General features: G+C 34.2%; 1 protein-coding gene across 10 annotated transcripts in view; it reads right to left on the reverse strand.

The window, feature by feature from the left end:
- Positions 1 to 25265, reverse strand: part of NFIB (nuclear factor I B) — a 282680-nt gene that overhangs the window by 76546 nt on the left and 180869 nt on the right. For 4 of the 10 annotated variants that reach the window (XM_063080855.1, XM_063080853.1, XM_063080851.1 and 1 more), the window contains 4 exons: positions 19558 to 19692; positions 15222 to 15406; positions 11023 to 11188; positions 7792 to 7874 (listed from right to left, as the gene is read on the reverse strand). In XM_063080855.1, the coding sequence (XP_062936925.1) occupies positions 7792 to 7874; positions 11023 to 11188; positions 15222 to 15406; positions 19558 to 19692 (569 nt within the window). The remainder of the gene's footprint in view (positions 1 to 7791; positions 7875 to 11022; positions 11189 to 15221; positions 15407 to 19557; positions 19693 to 25265) is intronic. The other 6 variants (XM_063080858.1, XM_063080857.1, XM_063080859.1 and 3 more) reach the window with 4 other exon arrangements.

A 25265-nucleotide genomic window follows, 5' to 3' on the forward strand; every position in this document is an offset into this window, starting at 1 on the left:
GTAAACCATACCATATGGTTTAGAGAACAGAGACAAGGAAAAAAGTCTGTGCATGTTTGGTTCTGATGCAATTTTTTTCCAAATATTTTCAATCTGTGGTTGGTTGAATCCACAGATGCAGAACCCAAATATATGGAGGTCCTACTGTATATGTAATAGGAATATTTCTCTCAAACAGAAAAACATGCTTAAATACATACAAAATAATCAATAAATATGTTTACCAATACTTGAATGACAAAGAAATTGGCAGGATATTAATTAGTATTGAATTAATTTCCTTGCAGTCACTAAAATGTAAATTACAATTTAAATTTATTTACTTATTTAGATTGTGGACTAGCATTATCAAAATTTCCAAAAGTTTCTGAGGAGACATATTTATGCATGTTTGCTTGTTGTAACTTACTTAAGCCAGGTTACTTGAGCAAGAGCCTCTTTCTTCATGTTTTTTTTTAAATTAATAACCCTTTTTCTGCATAAAGCATCTATGAATCAATAAACACCTGATAAAGTTAAATTTTAAAAGTGATGTTGTGGGAAACAAATACTTTAAATAGAAATGAGTTATTCACCAAATACTTCCATGATGTAATTCCCAAGAAAATCAATTTCTAAGAATCTATTTTACCAAGATAGTTGACCAAGCAAAATTGAACAGAATCTAGGTATTGAAAGGTTAACATTAGATGTTTTTAAGCTTCTTTTGAGGACATGTTAAATATTCTTGGTATTAGTATAATTCAGTGTTCTTAAGGAAAAATAATTTTACATAGGCATTAAATAACTTTAAAATAACGGTAATCTTTTTTGAGGTGGGGGTGATAATTCCTCAGTTTCTGTCCTGCGAGGGAATCAGTGTTAGTTAATTCAGCTGCCGATTTTTTAAAATTAAATATTAAACTTTAATTTTAAGTGCCACATAAATATATCTTTCATTTACATAAGATTTCCCTAAAGTCAAAGCTTCAATAACATTCTAATAAGTTTTCCAAGTATTTTCCCTTAAAAATTAGGAAATTACTTTCCCCCCCAGTAGTAATCAAGTTTAAAATACCAAATTCAGGTCTGTTTAGAAATTTAATTTGTTCAAGTTGTGTGTTTATATGTGGAGGAGGGGAGCAATATTCACTTTCGTAACAATATAGACTCTAAAACAGACCTGATTATATACATATCCTTACAAAAATGCACACTCATATAAATCATTTTAATTCTTTCATTTATGTACACCTACCAATATGAAATTAGACTGTCTAAAAAATTAAGGTAAGATGTATATTAAACCAATAATGCCCAGAATTCTAAAAGCAAACAGAAAGTGATGAAATTAAGATTCTCCTCCAAAAAAGCTATCAGTAAAGGGGTCAGGTTGAAACAGTGCAAACAATAAGTCAAGGTCAAGTTTTCATATTGTATGTTGTTGGGATAGGGTTCCAGAAAGTCTCTGGAAGGAGAACCTTATTTCTGGCCAACTGAAATGAGATTGTTTCAAAAAAACAAGGATTGGGACCACCTGGTTTCCCTCAAAAATCTGCATAGGGGAAACACCTAAGATCCAGATCATTATCCTTTCCTATACTATACTCAAATAATTATGTAAGTTACTGATAGCCATAAAGAATCAATATTGCTTGTGATTTTAGAATAAGATTTGTTTATTCAAATAAGAATCCGTCACTGATATTAACAAGGGCTTTTGTTCAATGCATAGCTTTGGGAACAAAAGAAAGAGGTAAGCAAAATGTTTTACTTTGCTATAATCAGCAAACAGGCCGATGTACTAAAAGTCCCTCATGATGACAACAGCTCTCAACTGAACCAATAAACCATTAAACTATAAATAGAATATTCCACGCAGGCAAATTTACCTTTTCTTTTTTTTTTTTAAAGTTTACAGTGATCCTCAGGGAAATATTTGAAAGGTACGCTTCATGTTGTCTTGGGTTTCTTTATTTCTCCAGGTGCCTCAGGGAAACAAATTTTGGGGGAGTAAAGGTGCTTTGGTGGGGGGCTTAAAAAGATTAACACTCCAATATTCATACTTTCTCTTAACTCTTGGATTGGTAGAATTTTACTTTTTTACTATTATTAACTACCTGCCATGGAGCAAATCAAATGGCCTCTGAATGAATAGTATGTAACCTCTGAATAAACAGTATTAATAAGCAAAATGGTCAGAATGAAATTGTGTTATATGTAGGACATATAACACATATAAAAAAGATACTCAAGATCATCCTGGTGTCTGAAAGTCACTTTTAATGTCAATTTTTAAAACCCATGCTTCTTGATACTTACTTGATTTAATCAACAGAGTAGAATTAAGTTAAATGAGTATGCACAGTCCATGAGCTGAATAAACATTACTGACCATAAATCATAAGTATTAGAAAGTGAAAGTTTTTTGGTTTTTTTTGAAGCTACTTTAACTTGTAAAATGTAAGGTTTCAAGGGACTCTGGAGATCATGTAGTTCAAACTCTTCATTTTTCTTTCCAAGATAAGGCTTCAGGAGAACAAGGTTTAAGGACATGTCCCTGGTTAGACATACCCTGTTCACATCAACACTAAAACTCACAACTCCTCACTACTAATGCCTGGTTTTCACCCACTACACCAGTTTGCCTGTCATTGTTCCTTTCCCATCTTACCCTTCACATGCCACCCAAGAATATTTAAGGCTAATTCATCTGTAAACATAACCTTCAGAATTTCCTCTACTTCTTGATTCAAGTTAGATTTTTTAAAGTTAATATTTTCAGGAAAAAAAGACAATTTTTCCCTTGTGTTTTTGTTGAAATTTAAGTTTACATTCAACATAACTTTATTTTTATTAATTAGAATAGCTTATCTGTATATTAGCCTTTGACAACCAATAAAGTAAGTCAAAAAATGACTGAATGATAAAAGACAGACAATGGAAGGATTTTTTTTTTAAATTTAAGAACTAGCCAAAAAGCTAAACATTTGCATAGCCATTATTTTGACTGAAACTTCCTTTAAATGTGTTTCCTTTCCAGCTAGCATATGTGAAAAGTGACCTCTTATCCATTTACATACCTACCCAGAAGTCATGTGATAGGGTTTTACGTCAAGCTGTCAATTATGATAACAGACACAATAAGAACAGCCCAAGTGTTGATAGCCTGCTTCCTGACTTTATTGAAAAGTTTGTTGATAGTCTACTTGTGTCCTTTCAATTGCTTGCCTCTAATAAATGACTACCTTTTCAGCGGTTTTAATGTACCAAGCTTTGGGTTTGTGGTTTGCCAGGACAATACTATAAAGGAATTTCAACTAATAACCATTAAAAAAAAAAATCCTACACATGCAATTTCTTAAAAAGGCTATTTTGTGCAACAGAAATTTTCAGTGTAATGAAAAGTACTTCCAAATTCTAGTTTCAAATTATATCAAGAAGTGTTGAAAATATTTCAATATAAACTAGCCCAGTAATTGAAATGGAAATAATAGCATTATAGTCATGCAGGAGATATAACATGCTGAAGCTCAAGCATCAATGAAATCCATGCAATTGTGAGAGGTAATGCAAGGAACTGAATTGATCAGGCCACTCATTTATTAGATCTAATAATGGGTAGCATATAGTCAGGAGATTGAAATTCTGAGAGTATGAAAATAAGCCTTATTTTTTATAAACTAGAGCTTACTTGACTTTGTCTCACATAGAGAAGGCAAAAGTGACCTCCCAATTATTCCACCTAAAATCTCAAATGTATATCAAAAGTTAAAGTGCACTTTTATGGCTCATTTGAAAGGTAATCTTTTATTTCTAAACAAGAAGCTTCTTAGCTTTTATTTCCAATTTGCAATAAGGTTTTTAAAAACATATGGTGTATTGATGTATAATACTAAAGAGTTATGCTTTTATTATGACCTTAGGCTCAAATATAATGGTGATAATCAAATTAACTAGATTCTCTTGTATTATCAAACTTTCTGTGATACCAAAGAAAGGTGGCCTGAAATTAGCAAATTTGTTACCAGATAAGGAATTGGTGCTAATTCATGTAAATTGCTTCATGTTACCCATTTATACTAAAATTACTAAAATTTTTAGAACAGATTGTAAAATAATTCTGTATTTTCTAAGCAACATCCAACACCCTGCTAGATAGTTTCCATTTTCTCAAAGACACAAAACTTAGGAAACGTGTTTCCTTCATCTATCGTAATGAATGTGCTAAGTGTGTTCATGAAGTATGAAGGAGGAAAGGAAACACTACATTTTTACCACACTTCTGTGAAGTCAGACTGGAGGTCTTCTGCACTTCTGAAAATGTTCCAAACCAAAAAAAGACACTACTCGGCAGAGACTAAGGAGTTCAGTCTGCCAAAGCAGGACCCATGAGCTCTTCAAGCCACCACACCATCTTCCAATAGAAAAGTTAAAGAAGGATGAAGCTCCGGTTGAAGTTCTGATTTAGGGATCTCCCCCATGCCAACAGTGAATGTATTAACTAAGCCAATAATCCCAAAGACAGACCTTTAACAGTACTCAAGATTGTGTCAGGAGATAAAAGAAAATTCTAAAGTCAAGCCCTGATCAGCCAGCATGAGCTGGTTATTATGAGTAATTAGAGGGGATTGTTTTTAATGGCAAATTATCAACTGGTTTACATGAATCTTTTTGAAATATTCCTCATGATCATGTGATTTTATTTTTTAGGTTGAAATTAAATATCATATTTACCAAGGTAGGTGAAATTCTAATGTCAGAAAAACTAGGATTTCAAGGCAGTTAGCAACCAATATTAATCAGTAATAACCATTATAAAAAGGAGCACAAATAACAACACGTTAATGAATACTTCTAGTATTCAGTTTGTCAGTATGAATGTATTACTCTTACAGGTAAAGAGTTAATTTTAATATTTTCCATCTCAGTTTTAGGATGCCAGCACACCTGTGTGTTAAAAATGACTATGTTGAAAGTTGTACTGTAGTGTCATAAAGATTATTTATAAGATTATCAAAATTATTCAACAATTTAAAATTTATTGTTAACTCTAATTTATGTAGGCTATATTAAAGATTTTTTTCTAAAGAAAAAACTGCACTCAACAATGCACATCAATACCTTTCATAACCCAAAAGGATAAATCTTTATAAAGAGTCCGCCATGAACTGAAGAAAGTACCTGGTGACAATATTTATTCTTAAGGGGTCATGTATATTAAAGGCTATGGGAATGTTTAAAAGAACTCTCTTGGACTAAAACCATTGCCTTTCTAATTTTGAATTTCTCCTAGCTAATATAAAATGATTGATTACCTTTATTTCATGTACCCCTTGATTTTCCTTTTCATTCATCATTGAGTGCTTTAAACCAAATGCATTTAGAACCTGCCACTAAAAGAGTGGTCTCTTTTAAATCTTTGTAAAGTAATGAAAGGACACAGTAAATCAATCTCATTTCTGCTGTAGGAAAAAATAACCTTTACTCTACTGAAGTCATTTAAACTAGTTCTGTCCCTCTGTTCTGGGATAGTAAACATAAACCTTCATCTCTCTGATTCTTTTAAAATTTGAAAAGATAAAAATAATAAGCTTTTAACTGGAGCCTTAGTTTAGTAATAGACAAGAAGAATATAATATGCAATTACAGTTATATTCTGCACACCTCAAAATTGTAGTTCATTATGAATTTGGCATATGGGGCTTCTTCAAACCAAAAAGTAGCACTAACTCATTATATAGAGGACAAAGTATCTGTCTGCGTGGTATTCAAAAATTTTAATTATGTGAGATTTTTCTTCCAAGGATCAATATACATCACGTACTCAATAAGTATCAATCACATTTGACTGAACAAAACATACTCATATTACAAGTGGTTTTCACTCAATATTGTCCAGTTAAATAACAACTGGATATCTTTGATGAAAAAAGTTTGTAGTTCTACTAGAACTCATATATATATGGTTTTTTTTTTCAGTTAAAATGGGCCCAGAACTCTGTCTACATTAAGATTCATATTTTCATGATGATGCTAAGTTTTCTTGATTTATCTTTGGATATGTGAAAGGAGAAGTAACTTACAGTAATGGACTTCTGTGATCATAATTACATGAGGCTCCAATGTTAGTCATAAGTGGTAAGACAAAGCTGCCATGGGTTAGGGTAGGGGGAGAGGAAGATTGCTTCCAAATACTTGGAATTGGATGTAATATTCTAAATGTGTTTGGGGCTAAAGGTTTAAATAATGAAGGCATGTTTTTACAAATTAAAAATTAACTGGAAATTAGAGATGTGTCATAAAGAATAAAACAAATCCCGTAACAAAAATGTTTCTGAAAATGTGTAATGATTTTTAAAAGAACAAGTTTCTAAACCTATAAATCCTACATATGTTAAAAAGACACAATGAACACTTACATTTGTCAAATAGAACCATATTATAGTAATTATCACAATTTCATATTACAGCAATTTTAGAGGTGAAAAAAGGCAACATTCCAGAGAATATGTTGAAAAGCCAATGGCCGGCAAAACCACTAATTATTATTTGGTATTTTCATAACTGTATACAGATGTTTTCAGTTAGTTCTCACTCTTTTGCTTTGTTTTGTTTTGCTTTTTTTAAAACCTGGCAAAACGTCAAGTATCCTGAATAAGTTATCATATTTATGATTTTTTCTGAACTCTGCATGTGGTGACCTTTAATATGTGCAGCCTGCCACCTTTGCCTGCAACTGGGAAGGACTCAGGACTTGAGAACTCCACAGGAAGCCCAGTTAAGGTAGGCCACAATAAGCGTAAGTGAGGTGGACAGGTCTAGAATAAAATAAGTGGGCATAAGTATCCGCTCAGGCTTACTACATGTGTAAAAACTCACATATGTGCACAGATAACTTACAAATGAAGAGTAAAGTGGTTAATACCAGCTCCTTCTTATTTATTATAGCCTATTTTTCCCTATGGAATACTTTGCATACTGTTAACTTTAAACTGCTCTGCTGTCAAAACATGAGAACAGCAAACATATGCATCATAAAATATATTTAAATTCTGAGGTATTTAGAATTATTTCTATTATCTTGTAACTAGAATCATGGGATTTCTATAATGGTATGGTCCATGCTTTTGACTGTGGCTAATTTGTTTATAAGCCACCATTAATCCTAGGGTATATTTTCACAGTTTGGGTAAACACTTCATTTGCATTAAATTTACAGTATTAATGAGATGTGAAATTTAAAATGCTACTTGAAACATAAATGATGTAAGAAAGAACCAAAAAAGTGTTTTATCACATCTGAAATCAGTAAACCAACTTAAACCTATTAAAATAGGAATGATGTGTCGCCTGAGGTTTTAGCTCCATAACTCATCTTGGACTAAAATACAAAAGTGAGGAGTAAAACATCTGGAAAATATGAGATCGCCCCAAAACACAAATTATGTACTGTTTCTACTCTCATTGGTTTTTAAATCAGTTTTCAGTTTTTGCCTTTGAAAGGTATCGGGTAGTCAGCACTCAATAGCCAATAAGACAGAAAAATACTCTTAGGCTGAAACACTATTATTCACGCATATTATCAATATACTACAGAGATGGAAAAGGTCATGAGCCAATTTGAGAAATTCTGTTCAGAGAGGTGAGAAATAAAGAATAAATGAGAAAAATTTTGGAAAATGAAATGATTGATTTTGGTCTCAGAAGCCCCGTGAGCCCCGTTCTGAGTCCAGATCTAAGAGGCGACATGGAGAGAAGCACCAAAGCAAAAGCGTGGCTACACCATCACACCTGGGTGAACTTGCCCACCTGTTGCTGATGTAGGAAGGATGGGTCTCTTGGGCTTAGTCCCACATATCGATTGGCTTGAGATGTGCCTGAGGCTGTGTAGGCTGATTAAGGAAGAACAAAAACAAAGATAAAAATTGTGAACTATCAGAATGAACACCCTGTCCATGTACAAGAAACCCAGAGAAGTGGGATTTGCAACCAAAAAAAAAAAAAAAAAAAAAAAAAGTGTGTGTCCATTTCTCTTATTTTCTGAGTGAATACCAAGTGATAGAAAAGAAACAGCAGTTGACCTTAAATCAACTACTTACACCCCCTAAAAAAAATCTATCCAGTAAACCATGTCCCATACTTTGGTGTGGGTGTCTCACACTTACATGCTCCAGTTACAGTCTTGCAGGGGTGCCAAGGATTGGCTAAACAGAAGGGTCCTTTTCCTAGATGTATCTTTTTACCAGACAGAAGTTGTCTAGTAATGGAACAAGCAATGATTCTAAATGTAAGAGCAGACTGAAAGTCTGTCAGAAAATAGTGACAGCTTTTAATGATGGGATTTAAGCAGATGTGCTTGATGATATCGGATGGAAACTGTCTTACTTAAAAGTCTTACTAAAAAAGAAAATCTAATATTACTAGCATGAAGGAGAAGCCTATTTTTATTGCCACGTAGAATGAATTAGCTCAGTATTTTATTTAACATGAAAATGACCTCAAGTCTGATAGAAATGTTTTTGAAAAATGTTCTTTATTTTCCACAAGCACATACAAAAAATATCAATTTCTTGTGATTGGTCCAGGAAGGGAATTGATGGTATCTTTTAAAACCCTAGTCACCAGGCAGTAAATATATATGGTGACTACTCCCTACATTGTTATGGTGTCATCTGCAAGTACTTTTAGTATAAGTGCGTTGTGGTACAGAATGAATTTTCCACAGAAAAGTTCTCTTTACTTCTAAAGATTTTTGTTTCTTTCCACAAGGAAAGAACTAACATATCTTCCCAGCACTAAGCAATCCCATGTCAGAATAAGCAGAACTAAATTTTTAACATATATTACATTTACAAATCTGAAGAAACCTACAATGTTTGGTTTAAAATCATCAGATTAATGAGGAATCCAGACACTAATTTCAAGTAGGCTGACATTTAAAAATCAATATATTAATTCTGTCAAGTTTGTTTAAAGGACTGCAGGATTGATTCTTGAGGTTGGTTTTTAGGTCAACTTTTAAAAACAGTGAAGATGCTCACAATTCATCTTTTAATTACTCCTGAATAAAGGGTCCATGCGAGGGCAGTCATAAGCAAATAGTGGCCCCTACTCAGTCTCCAGGACTCTGGAATTTAACACTCAGCATGGACAACCAGCCAGTGAAGAGCCTGACCCTCCAGAGGCAGTACTGCATCTGTGCTGCTCTTTATTTTCAACCATGAGAAAGAGGTTTCCTTAGCCTCTGTGCTTTCTTTAACCTTATTAACTTATCAATTCAATGACCAGTTTCTCATTATCAGTGGTGCCTGGGGAGCTGGAGCTATAAATTTGTTTATAGGAAAGAAAAACTACTCACTATATTTCTTTTATGTAGGAGTGGAAAATGGACTGATGCACCCATCTTTATACAACCAAGATATTCCTTTTGAATATTTTGTAATTTTACTAGTCAAATCAGATCCCTTTTTGAACAACCTGTATGTGAGTATAAAAACAATTAATTAACAAACAGGCTGAAGTTACTCCCATAAGTGAGCTGTAATCATTTGGGTCTGATCCTCCCCTGAATCTTATATATTAATGTTGCCATAAGGGTAGACACCAGAAGTTTCTAGTACTTGTTTTTGATAATTTCTCCTGCGACAGTCTTTCAACTACTTTTTTAAAAAAAATCTTTATTTTCTATGTGCTTTTATTTAAATTGCTGACATTTTTTTTGTTCAATGATGCCCAGACATCCATTTCAAAAATTTGTACAAAGTGTTTTAGTGACTGTAATGTACATAACAAAACTTTAGAACAAAATAATTTTTAGTTTTTCCTGACTGGTCTCATTGATCTGTGCATTCAGGGAAGTGTTCACTAGTGTATGATTCTCTACCAAAATACTGGTTACTAGGCATTGATGATTATTAATAGGTGTTACAAGCCTACAGATTTATTAGTTTATGGGGCTCAGGAATTTTGAGAAAGAAATGCCAAATTAAGTGTACACTCAAAGTAGTGTTTGTTTTTCTTGTAGGGTCCCTCCCTAGACTTTCAGAAGCCATTAAAAAAGAGCATCTTTCCAATGGCTGAGAAAAAGCCAGTGGTGCCTCTGATTGTCTCTGAATTTCATGTGGGAATTTCCAGAGCATGAGGATTTTTCTTGCTCTAGGAAAGAAAAATAAATGGTTTGAATTTAAAATATATGTATAACTGGTGTGATGCATGTTAATTCCTCCTGACCTGATCTTTATCCATCCCACTTTATCAATCTGTGCATACCAGCTCCAGTTCTAAAAAGCTGGTAGTCTGGGTGAAACCGATTGAAAACTAATTCCTTGTACACTTCTGAGTATTCTATATGAAACAAAGGAATAATTTGGCTTACTGTTATGGGCTATGTAAGTTCACTGGTTAAGTCGCAAATATTTAAAATCTTGTGGTCATGCTAAAAAGCACAGTATCTGATATACCATAATAAGCAAAATAATCAAAAGAATTTTTAAAAATTTGCAGATAATGAAAGTGCAGGTAGTTTACATGTGCCTAATACTAAGCTTTGAAATGTTCTAGCCTGCACCCAACATAGTGTGACTGTTTCTAACAATGACATAACCTACAGTAATGTAAACATACAATTATCTTACAGAGGCACTGATTCAGCTTGCCTCATGAAGGGGCTTGATTTCTATAAGAATACTACAATAAGAAACAATTATCTGATCTCTCTTTCGTTGATATAAAAACCTTGTATACTGAGTTATGTTATTCAGTGCAATTTCCATGTATACCTGGAACGAGCAGGCATGGCTTATTTTTGTTAAACCTGTTTACTCAAACAAACAAGCTTCTCCCTTTTCAAATATGATGCACTGACTGAAATTTGATAAGAGAGAGCATGTAATAGGGCCACATACATGCCTGCTAGCTCCACTTAAATGAGAAATCTCCATCTGGTCGATTAGCTGGAAAAGTTGCCGTGTTTTCCACCTTGGATCAGATATCCAATGGCACCTTTGATGGACATTTCTCATTTCCTACAGAAATACTTACTGGTTGCTGTAGGTGAAGCTGCCTCACCTTCAGTGGATGTAGTGATGGGTTTAGTATCTGTCATGGTCAAGGTCACAGGTCGCACTGCACTGGGATGGGGAGAGGGTGCCAAGACAGGAGTGAAATGGCCAGGCACTTTCCCTACTACTTGACCACTGCTGTTAGGCTACAAAACAAAAACAGAATGCGGGGTGAAACGATCCAAAAGGTAGTCATCTTGTCCAACAGCTCCACTCAGCACCCGCGGCCACGCGGACCCTGCACACTGTGCAAACTGCCGCACAGGCCCTCTCAAGTCTGAGTGGGAGGCCAGTCAATGGTTAGTAGTGATAAGAAGCAGCAGCATTTAAAAGGTTTTCAGGTTCAGAGTACTTCGAATAGATTAACTGTCTTTACAACACCCCTGAGAGCCAGGTAGACACAATCCTTTCACTTAGTAGGCCAGAAAACTCAAGTGGAGACCTAAACGTTTCGCCAAGGCTGAAATGCATTTCCTGACTGAGTGAGCTAGAATTAGAACGCAGTGCTTCCTTATTCTCTGCTCTTCATTTTCTACAGGGATTCGGTCCACCTTTCAGAACACAATTCTCACCTCAGTGATGATGTCCCTGAATCAAGGGGCACAAGAACATCTAGGAGATCAAGCGTGTCAAACTCTATCATTTCCATCATTTACCATCAAGGCCCACCCTCCTGCATACAAAAACTAGCTCCCTGTCCCACCCAAGTGTGCTCAGATGTGCACATCAGGCAATTTAGAGTCTAAGATCCCCACTTCACTTTCGGAGATTTACTAAAACAAGCAGATAGAATGACACTGAAAGCATCTGAAATTTCAGATCCATACAATGATATAAAGTGCTGAACTAGGTCTGACCTTACACCTACAGATAAAAGATTTCCAAAGTAAATTAAAATGTTCTGAAGCAAACCAGAGGACAATCAAATGCACAGTGTTATTTGAGTTACTCTTCCATTGTTGTATATGGAGAGCTACACAAAACATTTATTGTTGACATTTGTGGGAATTAACTGAGAAAATCCCTTGGGCAATGACATAAAAGATATTATCTGAGTTTTAGCCCCTGGGTGCAAAAAATAGTCTCTGTGGTAGGAGACAAAATCCTAAGGGTATGCTGTTTGAAGAAATACTGGAATATATTTTTCTAGACAGAGAATGCTATTTTTGATTATACTCATATTGGAATTCTCCATTGTATGGTGTTCCTAACAACTTGCTAGGAGGTTATTCTCTACAAATATATAGTCTTTATCATCTGAATTATTAAAAGTAAAGAAAACAATGAGGCAGAATGTTGATCTAAATACCTGCACATAAATTACAAGTAGACATTTCTTTAGAGAAAAAGATGAACAGCTAATAACACTTAAATATTGTGGCTTAGAGACATGAACTAAATCTTTGGTTAGTTTCCTCAGAGGCTGCATTATTTATGTTATAAAGAAAATGAACTTCTTGAATATCCTGACTATTTATCATGGGTAATTTTAAGTATTTAACTTTATGTCAGGAAAATTGACCAGAGCTTTCCTCTACGGAAACCTATGGGAGAGTTATATCTTTAAACTAATTTTATTCAAAATATTCCATTGAATAGCATGACTGTCTCACTATAATTGGTGCAGCAGTAATGCAATTAATCTCCAAATTGCTGTGGGGAGGAAAAGGCATCTCCATTGCTTAACTTGACAATCAAAATCAGTGCCGTGCTGGAGAACACTGGGAAAGTACAGTTGACTATAGGTGAATGGTGAATGAGTACTTATTTTTTTCCATTTCTAGAGCTAAAAAGCTGAATACCAAGAGTTCTATTTTGAAATGCATATTAATTGGTTTTGAGTTAGAGTTAAAGATCAAAACATATATAATGTTCCTAAAAAAACCCAATTCTTCAGTTTACAATAATGACCGATTTTTCCTTTCAAAGGAAAAGTTTGTTTCTAGAGCAGACGGTCAACTTCTGGTTATTTAAACATTGCAAGTGACTTCTTTACATATCTTTCTCAAAGAGAAGGAAGGTCTCATTTTATCACTAGTGGTACATTCAGTGGTAAAAGTGTTTCTGTATACAGTGTTAACCAAAACAGTTTGATAGTATCTACCCAGAACAGAAACAATATGACAATAATTTCAAGGAAATGCTGCCACTGAATATATTACCCTGTCCATTCTTCTAACTTTGTCTACTGTAATTGAGTCAACATGAACCGACAGACATTTCTCTCACTTAGAAATAATAAAAGTGACAAAGAATGATGTCCCAAGCCCATGCAGACAACTTTTTCTGAAAGTCAGGGTCAGAAGAATGGGAAAGTTTTCTACTTCATTTTTCTACTAGTTTCAACAGATGAAACTACACTATAAAGCTTCGATTTTTTAGGGCTGTTAACAGAAGAACTTTCATACACTAGATATGAAAAAGAGAGATGTTTTAGCTGAAGATGAGGTTAAACAGCATTAAGAAAGGATTATCCTATTTAGTATTAGTACATTGCTCCTATTACACAAAATCTGGAGAGAGTTTTTTGTTTTGTTTTGGTTTTTTGTTTTAATTGAGATGAGAATAATAAGATGGTTCTCTTAGAAGCTGGATCTAAACCTTGAAAGTGTGAAGAAGAACTGAGAGCAATATAGGAAGATTATCACCTAATATTGAAATATACGTAAAATGAGCACTGAATAATTAAAGAAATGCGTAACACTAAGGGCCTGATTTTAATTTGCATAATTTTTCCCCTAACAGTGCCTAATTAAGACATCAGTTAAAAAAAAAAAAAATCCAATGGAACTCTAAGATTTTCCACACTGAATTAATGTTAAGGACTTTTAATGGATGTCTTAATTAGACTTTGTTATTCATGGAAATTCTACACAAATTAAAATCAGACCTTGTGTGCACTGCTCCCAGCTGAGTCTAGCTAAAAGCTCTATGGAACTGAGACTTTTGAATCCATGCTATGACAGCAAATTTTATTTCTAAACTGATACACTAAGGTCTCACTCTTTTAAGTTGTTGTTAGTATTACAGTCATTAAAAGTGCTACACCATTTAAATATTTTTTCTAACATACAAATAGTAAGTTTATTTTCAAATTCAAAATTCAATACTTAGCTTAATATACAGAGTTATAAGTAAGGGTAACTTTTTAAGTAACCTAAAGTGTGCTGGGTATGTTGTTACTAAAAATAAAACATTCAAAAAGGACCATTTTGCTTCATTTTAACAAATTAAAACCAAAGGGTTTCTCTAACCTTTCTTTGTTAATTGATATGCACATACTATTTACTAGCATTTTAGTAACTTAACAGCAGTAATGATAGAAAGTTTGTGAAAATTCCCTAAAGCATCAGAAGGTATAATGAGGAGTGGAAAGCAGTCTTGGAGGTAAAACAGCAAAGCTAAATACCAGACCATAAAATTATAATTACATTACGGATTTTGGATATCACAATTATTGATAGACCCAGTTTTTTCACAAAAACTATGTACTTGGAAAACCCTCATATACCAAATCCCTCTGAAGGGAACTCTCCATAGAAGAAACCACATGTCTAGGGAGTGAGAACTGCACATGAGTCACTACACTTATACAATGAATCCCTAAAACCATTGCACGATGTTTAAAAAAAAAAAAAGACGTTTCTGGTAATGTCACTCATTATTAAATGTAAGTCATGTCTCTGCAAAGAATATTCAAGTAGTCATCAAACACTGAAAATGTTTACATTACCCAGGCTTATTTTAATACCTAATAGCTGGCCTATAAATACAACTTTAAGTTCTTTTGGGTGTGTTTATTTTAGCACATACCTTGTTCCTGCCTGAAATAAGCACTTTGTCTCTGTGTCAAACCAGGTATTTCAGAGGTGTGAATTCCAGCTCAGAGTTTTTTTGTCAATGCACTTTCTGCATAAACTTCCCTTCAGTCAATGAAAATCCAAAAACATTAAACCAAAAACATCTTCACAAATGTACCCCTTTGGGGCAACATGCTTCCTACCTGTCATTCAGCCACCTTTAAATAAAAACTTATTGAGTCACCAAGAAACTTCCTGAAGATGGATTTCAAGGCTTGATGTTCTGCCAGACATACTGTCTGACTTAACCTTCATGTCTTAGAGTTAGACCTGTCCCAGCTCCCTCAGGCTTTAATCTTATTTTCTCTCTTATTTTTACCTGGCTGGTTTGTGGACTGGATGGATCATAAGAAGGTACATAGTTCTTCAGAGTATCCTGAGGATTCAGGTGAGGAGGATATCTGATTGTTGGATGAGAAAAGTAGCTCGATGGGGCTGGAGGAAGGATAGCTTGTGTTGGAAATGGCAACGGTGAGGGTGGAGGTGGAGTTCGAGTTGAGATGACTGCAGAAGATAGAAAAGGAAAGGTTGACTCGTCAGCTGTTTCCTCACTGCTCCATTCCAATCGTAAAGAATGCTGCGAAATTAGAAACCAGTGGCCATTCATCTTTCCCCATGATTTAACCAAGCTCTCCTGCAATAACTGTTAAGCATGGAGAGATAAAACCCTACTCTAAGAACTAACAATCTTGCTTTCTAGATCCATGAATGATTAAAAAAAGAAGTTTCTCTTTCATAGGCTATGCTAATTCTTGATAAAACATTTCTTTGAGTATAGTTATTTCCCATCAAAAACATATCACTTGATTATAAAGTCTTTGTCTCATAAGTCCAGACCAAGTCACAGCATTAATAAGAGAACAGGAGACCTACAAATTTTCTACCAAAATTCAAGAGAAATGTAATCCAATTTCAAATAAATTATTTCCCTATACATCCTAGCTGGCAGTTGTTTAGAAGGGAAGCCAATAACTAATATGTAATAATCTCATATCATGAATAATTACCTGTTCATTGTATAAATGCTCATGAATATTCGAACCAAGGGCCTGTGAACTCTTTCTCCTAATTAAAATGTTCCTTTCAAAACCAAGAGCTACAACTATTTTTTTCCTATTCTAACTTTCACTATATGTAGCTTAAAAGATCTTGTTTGGGTAAGACCAAGAATAAAAGCCACAGAAATGCAAATTCAAACTTTCATATAGGTAGGTATATTAACTTCTCCATAAATCACATATTTTATAATAATTTTATAAAGGGAAATACAATACAAAACACATGCAACATAGACAAATATTTAATTTTACTGTAACTTTCCAACATTATTATAATTTATTGTTTAGTTTTTGACATATAATTCTTAAGTTTGAAAGATGAGGAAAGAATATAATTGTATGATTATCTTTATCTCTATAATGCTGAAGGAACTAATCATATAAATACAAATTAAATGTACCAACCAATATATGTAGGAGTGAAGAATAAATGTCTGTTTCTATTTAATATCTTGATCCAAATCACAGGAAATCACAAATGATATATGTTTAACATTTTACGAGACAACTTAGCAAACAATATGAAAAATAAATTCTTTCCATGATCTATTAAAAAAATCATCTGGGGCCGACCCCATGGCGCACTCGGGAGAGTGCGATGCTGGGAGCACAGCAGTGCTCCTGCCGCGGGTTCGGATCCTATATAAGGATGGCCAGTCCGCTCACTGGCTGAGCACGGTGTGGCCGGTCACAAAAAGACAAAAAAAATATATATATATATATCATCTGGAATGACTTATCTCCAACTTTGTAATTATGTGGGAAAATAAAACTTTTTAAGGGATATTGCTTATCTGCCCCAAAGATAACTTTTTCAGAAAATACAAGAAATTAAGAATGTATATCATAGAATAATCATAAATTCAATTTTACAGTTGTACTTTGCTCCCTGAATGACCGTGCATTGTTTCTTAGAATCCTCTACATTGTTATTACGATGCAGATTCTGGGCCTAACCACAGACCTATAGGATCAGGACTTCCAGGGATGAGGCACCAGAATGCGCATTTTAAACTAGAGCCTCATGTAATCCTCCCACACACTGAAGTTTGAGCATTCTCCATCAAAGGGATGCATTTCAGAGAACCGAGTGTTTCTTAAAACTCCTTGTTGAAGTTTTACTTTGCTTAAGAAGTATACCCATTTGAAAGTATAATTTAAGGAAATACAAACATCTAAAAATTGGGCACCGTTTTACTTAGTGTCTAAGTGCTCGTAATTGCAGCTCAGTTTAGCCATGTCTTTGCTCACATCTGCCCACAATCTCTTGATGGATATATATGTAGTTCCACCTTGGGTCCTGTGAGTTTTGAGATCAATTTGGCCTTAGTAATTCTAGAAGAGATCTCTTTTCAACTTAACTGGCAAAAATCAAATCTGAACTCAGATCTCTGGGCAACCTGGTACTGTGCTTGCATGAGCTGTAGCTGGCCTCATATAACTGGGTAGAATGTCATATATCAAGCCAAAAGAAAAATGGCTACCTTATCAATAAACGTCTTTCTATTCTCTTTAAAAAAGAAAAGCAAAATACAAGAAATACTTTCCTTCATTATAAAAGAATACATATGTACATAATATATATTTCTTGCCTACATTACTGCAAAGATTTCCTAATTGTCTTCTTTCTTTCAGTCTTTCTCTTTCCCATACATCCTTTACAGTTCTATGAGAATGACTTTTTAAAAACACCATTATAATTGTGTAACTTCTCTGCTAAAAATCTTTCAATGGCTTCCTAGTGCTTCCAGAATGAAGTCCACACAACTTCACAGATACATATGTCCTCATGCTCTTCAGGACCTAGTCCTGGATCACTCCTTTGACCTCATCTCTGACCACATTAAGAGACCAGTGGATCCTTGGATATAGGGCAGTTCCTTGCTGCAATGACCTCTACTGCTTCTGCTATATGTGCTGTTTCTTCTGCCCGAAACACTTTTCTTCCTAGCTTGTTCCTTCTTGTGGTGAATTCACCCTTCAAACTTTAGTTCATAACACCTCTCTTCCAAGCATCTACTACTCCCCCCAGTATCCAGTCCTGTTCAGATTAGATGCCTACCTGCAACGTGGTCCCCCCATGTTACCACTATATCATGAGCTTGGTAAGGGCAGACACTGTCTTTCATGGCCATCGTGCCTACCACAGGCCTTAATACATTAGATATTAAACTAATATCTGATAAAGAACCAAGGTGGAAGGCTTATCTAGGACTCTCATGTTTCATTATATAAAAATATATGGATTAATTTTTTTAATGTTAGAAATATGAATATTTTAATCAGGTGTCATAATAAATAAATGATTTGACTTCTAAGTTAATTTTTCCAAAATATTCAACATTACAAATCTATGAAGTAATTACTGATTTTTTTCCCCTATCTCAGTAGTACAAACAATAAATGTACAAATTCTTATACCACATTTAATTTGTATATTTCTCTCTTAATTTCATTTTTTTAAAGAAACCAATAAAGGCCAGGTATTTTTTAAGTATAACAACAATAAATATCAACATACACTTATTACCAAAGCTAAGGACTTTATTTTAACACGTTACATCCTTTTAGTAAAGATTTAAAAACTTATAGCCTAATTATAAATTTTTTTTAAAAAATTTTATTTTGTCGATATACATTGTGGCTGATTATTGTTGCCCCTCACCAAAACCTCCCTCCCTCCTCCCTCTCCCCACTGATGTCCCCTCTGTTTGCTTGTCATGTCAACTTCAAGTAATTGTGGTTGTTATATCTTCTTCCCCCCCCGTTTTGTGTGTGTGTGTGTGTGTGTGTGTGTGTGTGTGTGTGTGTACGTGTGTGTGGCTAACTATAAATTTAAAGCAATAAGAGTATCACTATAAACATATTCATATACCAAACTTTCTCCACCTAAAATTCAATCTACTCCTCTCTAGGACTGAAGAGTAATAGGTTGAAAGTATATAGTATTTATAATTAATTGTATCTCTTTTTTATTTTTTGAAAGAGGATTTAATATTGGTCATTAGTTAAAGTACAAATGTGAAATATTGGATCTTTTTCCTATTTAAATACAGATATTAAACATAATACCAAGTGTACTAGCCCAAAACATGTGTGCATATAAAACAGCTGTTAAAGTACCTCTTTTGTTTTCTGATTAATTTCACTCCTATATAAGTAAATATTGATTTGTGTACAGAAAATAACATCTACAGAAATACAATCTGTACATCTTAATGCCTTTGGAAATACTCTAACCTCAGCAACATACTTGAAATTCCATCTTTCCCTTAGTAAAATATATAGAATTAGGACCAATCCTGAAGCTACAGTTACTATAACTATGTATCCCAAACATCGTAAGTTCTTGTGATCATTATCTTTCCAATAAAGGCAATTCAAAAATACATATATAAATATTATTTAATTGTATGACTCTGAAAATCTTTTCTTACAACTTGATAAGAAAAAAAATTGTATCCGATTGTGACCCTCTCCCTTTTGGTTGAGAAAATATGGTCACCACAGCTATAACTATAAACTTCTGCTCCATCCCTGAGGGTTTGGCCCTGCAGACAAGAGGGAGGCTTCTCCTCTATGCTTGAAAGTCCTCACCGCTGTGTGCAACTCCAGGTATTCCGGGATGATGGTGCTGGGGGAAAGTGCTCAGTCTTGGGGAAGAATCCTGTGGAGATGTAGAGCTGAACAATGGCTTCTCAGGCTTCTTCATAGTAGTCGGAGAAGACATATCTGCACAGGAAGAGGGGAAAATCCAAGCTGTAGGAAATTCTTAATTGATAAACTTCATGTCAACATAATGAGATCTCATTCACCGACGTTTCAGTATTTTTGTACTTTGGCTCTTTTACAAACTATATACTGAGGGTCAAAGCCCCAGTAAGGTTGGAGTTTTGAAATATCTTTTGGAAACAATCTCCCTTCAAGCTAACTGAAGATTTCATTAAAATTATCATCAGAATTACTCTTTTTACTAAATAAATCTTGATCTTTTAGAAAACTAAATATCATGTTTCCCTTAGCCTCTTGGTTCACATAAAGGTCTTCTTTACCACAGCATTTCATTCTTAGAGTCATATGATTCGGGCTTGTCTTCTGCCCTAGTACAAATGTGAAAAACAACCCTTAGGTATGCTGGTAAGTATATCATTGATTTAACCTCTTTTATGGAAAACTCATTCACTTGTTTAGCAAAAAATGCATTCCTTAATTTGCTCATTCTGCGAATATTTATTGTGATCCTCTATTTGCCAGATAACGTGAGGATGCTAAGAAAAATAAAAAGTAGTTCCTGCTGTAGGCATGCTCGCTTTTGGTGAAGAGGAAAACAATAAGAAGAAAATGGCTGTCGACAGTCTGAAGGGGGTGAGTGTGTTGAGATCAGGGATGTTGTGGCATTTGCTGCTACGTCCCAGCCTCTGGTGCAGGACAGGGATCAGCTCAGCCTGCCCAGGTTAGATAGGCATCCCCCGGGGGGTGCCATTTTTAAACTGTGGCTGGGGATGACACTCCAGAGAGGAAATGTTCAGTGTGGCATTATAAAATATGCAAGTAGTTCAGGTCGTCTGTGGAGTGGTGGATAGAGATGAAGAAGCAAGCAGCCAGCAGGACCCACAGGATGAAGGGCCACGGGCTTCCTGCACAAATGTCGGAATGCTGACCCTCGTGGGAAAATGTTATTGATGAGCGAAATATGATCACAAATGCCATTTAGAGCAATTCCTCCAGAAACTAAATAGAGGATGGATTAACCAAAATGGAGACAGAAATCATGGAGGCCACTTAAGAAGACAGATGAATACATGCATTCCAAAAATATTTTATTGAAGGCCTAATTTATGCCAGACACTGCACTAGTTGCTGGGGACACAATGGTGAACTGGATTCACTTTGACATTCTATAAAGCTTGAAATCTAGCGAGGGGATAAGGACAAGTAAAAAAGAATTACAAAACAGTGAAAAATGTGCTATGATAGCGCTTCACTCACTGACTCGTTCATTCTGTAAGTATTTAGTACTGACAAAAGATAGATCATGAGAGCTTGAAATAAGAGTGGGAATAGAGTTAATGTAACAGATACTTAAATATAATTCACCAAATTAAATTAATAACTTAAGTGTAAGGTCATCACTTTAGGTGGCTAAGAGATCGTACCAAGCAGTTAGTTGGAATACGAAATTCAGAAGGAAACTGGTTGGTAGGAGAGATGTGCCTTGGTGTTAACGTCTTGAATTAGTAATGTTGATATTTACGGAGGTTTATAAATTTATAGTAAAGTGTTCTAAGAATGATACGAGCTACAAAATTTGTATTTTTATTATCAAGAATTTTAAATATGTACACAAGTAGACAGAATAGTAATGGCTTCTCATGTATCCATCCCCCATTTCAGCAGTTATCAACTCCTAGCCACTCTTATCTCATCTTTACTCCCATCTACACATCTTCCCCCTTTATTACTTTGAAGCAAATCCCAGAGATCATATAATTTCATCTCTAAATATTACAGCATGTATCTCTAAAAGAAAAAAAACTTTATTAAAAGAAAAAAAAACCCAAATCTTATCACACATTAAAAATATGTACAATTTGCATTTTTAATTAGAAATGTTTTTTGAAATAAAAAAAGACTTCGTGGTGCTATTAGTATAAGAAACTGGTTATCATTATGATTTACCATTGTTAAAATTACCTAAGCTCTGGTAAAAGTCTCCAATAAAATTAAATATGTGTTTTCAGCATACAGGCACTTGAAGAATGGATATGCCACTGTAAAGACAGTAGACATCAGTCTACAAAAAAATGACAGGGTGTGTTTCCAGCCATGAGCTACAATTTGTGACTACCTGGGTGTCACTAACCTATGAGAACTCTGATGAGTTGAAGAACCATTTCTTTATATCTTTCTCAAAAAGAAAAAAAAAAAACAAAAGAAATGTTTCATAAAACCACAGCAATTAATGCCACTACAAAAAAAGAAAAATTTTAAACCAAGGTTTAAAAAAAATAGACAAAGGAAGCTCATTTCAGCTAAGTTATCTTCAAACTGCCAAAAATAATACTTAATTTTTCTTAAGAGCTATGTGATTTCAAAAGTTAATACTACAAATGTAGGTTTTTGCCTACTGGAAATTAAATTATAGACATATAAATCACTAGAGGTGGAAGGAACCTCTATTCCATCCTTCTGTCACAGATGATGCAATGTTTCCATTCCAAATTTTTAATTAAATGTTAACTTATAGAAAAGAAACTGGTAACTTTCTATTGACATTCTTAGGACTTACCCGTTTAAATATAAATTTCAAATAAAATGAATTTGTGTCAGTTTCTGAAAACTCCATAGTATAAATAATAAAGCATAAATACACATCATTTAAAAACAATGAAATGTGACCAGACCTTGGGAAGCAAAATAGTGTCATTATTATAATTATGTCATTTCTGGAGAAGAAGATCAATTCAGGTAACTGCAACTACTGTTAACTGTATCAGAATTTTCATTAAATGCAGCCAAATTCACATGAGTCCCTTTTTGTAAAGGGCATATAAACCAAGAGTATATGGAAGTTCAAAAATATAGGTAATTATGTGATTTTTAAGAAATAAAGCCTTTGCATTTTCTAAGCCAAAATGACACACTGGGCTTTACTGAGTAATTAGTATGGGTCCATTTATTTTTCTGGTTCTCTTTTAGCCATGCACCTAATAATAATGGTACCTACATGTTGGGAACACACAAAGGATTATAGAGGCCAACACAGAAGAAACAGAATAAAATTCACTGTTCAAGTTGTAAAGGGAACCACAAACTATCTATTCCTTAAACAACAAAAGTAACTTATAATAGTAAAAATATAAATGGGAAGGCCCACTGGCCAAAATGAAAGAATTTGCTTTAGAAACAGGTAGGTAGTATTAGAATAGCATTAGAATGTAGGCTTAATTGCCTTTGTTTTCCCATTAAATGAAATTAATTCTGGGCCCATTAATCAATAACGATATACTGCTATACAGCATGTAGAAGGTGCTATGCTAAGTACTTAGGGAGACACAAGTATTCACTAAGTGAATCCCTCTCAACAAAAAAATCAACTTTCTGGACTGAAGGGGAAATAAAATGTCAATTATCTGGGGGAAGCAGGGGTAGAGTTTCTAGCTGTTACATTTTAATCATGAACCAAACTAGTATTGTTTTGATTTTAACTTTATTTTGAGTGTCTGTAGTCTAATAGACTTCACGCCAAGCTGAAAAATGATATCGTTTCTATTTTTCATGCACCCATATGCTACAGGAAAAAATGTCTGAAGAATAAATATATAGCAAAGATGGTTTAGAGTGACCTTTCTGTGAAGAAAAACAAACGTCATGCTTTTCACAATCTACTGTCCCTCAAGCAGGAAGAATAATACGTAAAAGGATTAAGTTTAAAATGCATTGAATAATAATAAAGCTGAATGATGCATAAAAATATAATGAGCTGAATAATAACAGGTGCATAATAGTGCACAAGTTGCATAATAAAATAAAGAAGTTGAAGAGAGAAGCAAGATGGTAAGAAAAGGGTTCACTGATAACTCTGCTAATAAGAAGGCAGGAGGAGTTGGTGACTGATGAGAAAAAAACAAAGGCCAATGCAGGCTTGAAATTAAAAAAAGAAATTTCAGTTTGATTTAGAAAGTAACAATTTATGAGTGGATTAATTTTATAAGGGAAAAACTTTCCAAAAACTTGATTTTTTCTGTTCTCCTAGCTTCCACCTGCTCCTTTTCACTTGTACCTGGTTGAATCAAGGATTTCCTTCCTAGCCTCCTCCTTCAGGCCTTCCTCACCATGATTCATTATAAAGACAATACTTGGAATCATAACCTCCAAACAGTACCCTTCTCACTTTAAGATTTACCACGGTACGACATTTTTATGTAATTTTTACCTTTGTCATTCCTTTTTATTTAAACTTTAGCTAAGCCAATTTGCTATGATTTCCTTGGGGGCCAAGAGGAATGCATTTCTAACTCTGTGCCATTCCTTGCATATGACATTCTTGATTGGGCTACAAAATTATGTATTTCTGCCCCCTTATTCTACCTACAGAGCAATATTGTATCCATTGAACAAAGCTGATTAATTTTCTTCTTAAGTAATCCTTCCTGGAAAATTTTGAGGCCTAGATTTCATTAATGATCTTCTGTTTGTATCTCATATTACTTGATGGCTTTTCCATTATTATTATGTCTGCTTGTTCTATGCATTGCATATGCATTTTTTAAAAGTTGACTAATGGCCTACGTCCTACCAAAGATGATTTTATCAAAGACACAAAAGATGTGGAGGCATGCTATTTGGGAAGAAAATGAAAAAAAAATCCAAGATTGAAAGAAAGTAGAAGAGGTATAGCAGGTGCTGTGTCTATGCCGCTTATTTGAGAATCTCTTGCATCTTAAAGAAGCTCTATGGTAGAATAATAACTAGTAGTGTAGGATGACCAAAATAACCATAGCCAGTATAACTTAAAATTCATGTTCCGTGAATAGATATCACCAGACAGAGAAGGTAACTGAACATACAGCAAAACGAAAACCAAAATCAATCACTGAGTTCCTAATAAGGATGAGAAACTATGACTATGAATAAGGTTTAAGATGCTAAACAAGACCACCTGGTTCCTATCCTGGTGATGCCTACAGTTTGGCAGAGACGGCAGATATTAAAGACAAAAATTCATTAAATAATTGCAATCACAATAATATTGGATTGTATAAAGGATTTTTCTTAATGACAGAAGATGAGAGAATAATTTTTAAAAAAGAAGATTCACATTGATGGTGTTATTCTTCAGTGTCTACACCCACATTTAGATTTATAATTGGACAATTAGTCATGGCTTTAGAAACTATTTGTGTAGTTAAATACATAATAAAAGATCACCATGTAAGAAGTTCAAGCAGGCTACTGATAAAGTTGGTTCATTTAAACTTAAGTACATCTTTAAATAAGTATTTTTCAAAATCAAATTATCATATAATTTTACTGGCCATACTATAATTTTTTTTTTGGCACTGTAATGTATATACATCCGAAGCCCTAATGTGTCATTCTTTACACAGCATCACTTCAAAGAGATAAAGGCTTAAGCAAATAAAGAGTTATATCAACTCATCTCCCAACAAGGTAATTTCATCTACAAAGGAAGAGAGTTGCTGTGAAACACAGCGTGTGTACCCGACTCATCGGCAGCTTGCACAAATGGCGCTCCAGATGTATATCTGTTCAAGTCAGCCCAAGGCAACAATTTTGATCAA

The sequence above is a fragment of the Cynocephalus volans genome, chromosome 16 (assembly GCF_027409185.1).
Source record: "Cynocephalus volans isolate mCynVol1 chromosome 16, mCynVol1.pri, whole genome shotgun sequence".
Classification (NCBI taxonomy): domain Eukaryota; kingdom Metazoa; phylum Chordata; class Mammalia; order Dermoptera; family Cynocephalidae; genus Cynocephalus; species Cynocephalus volans.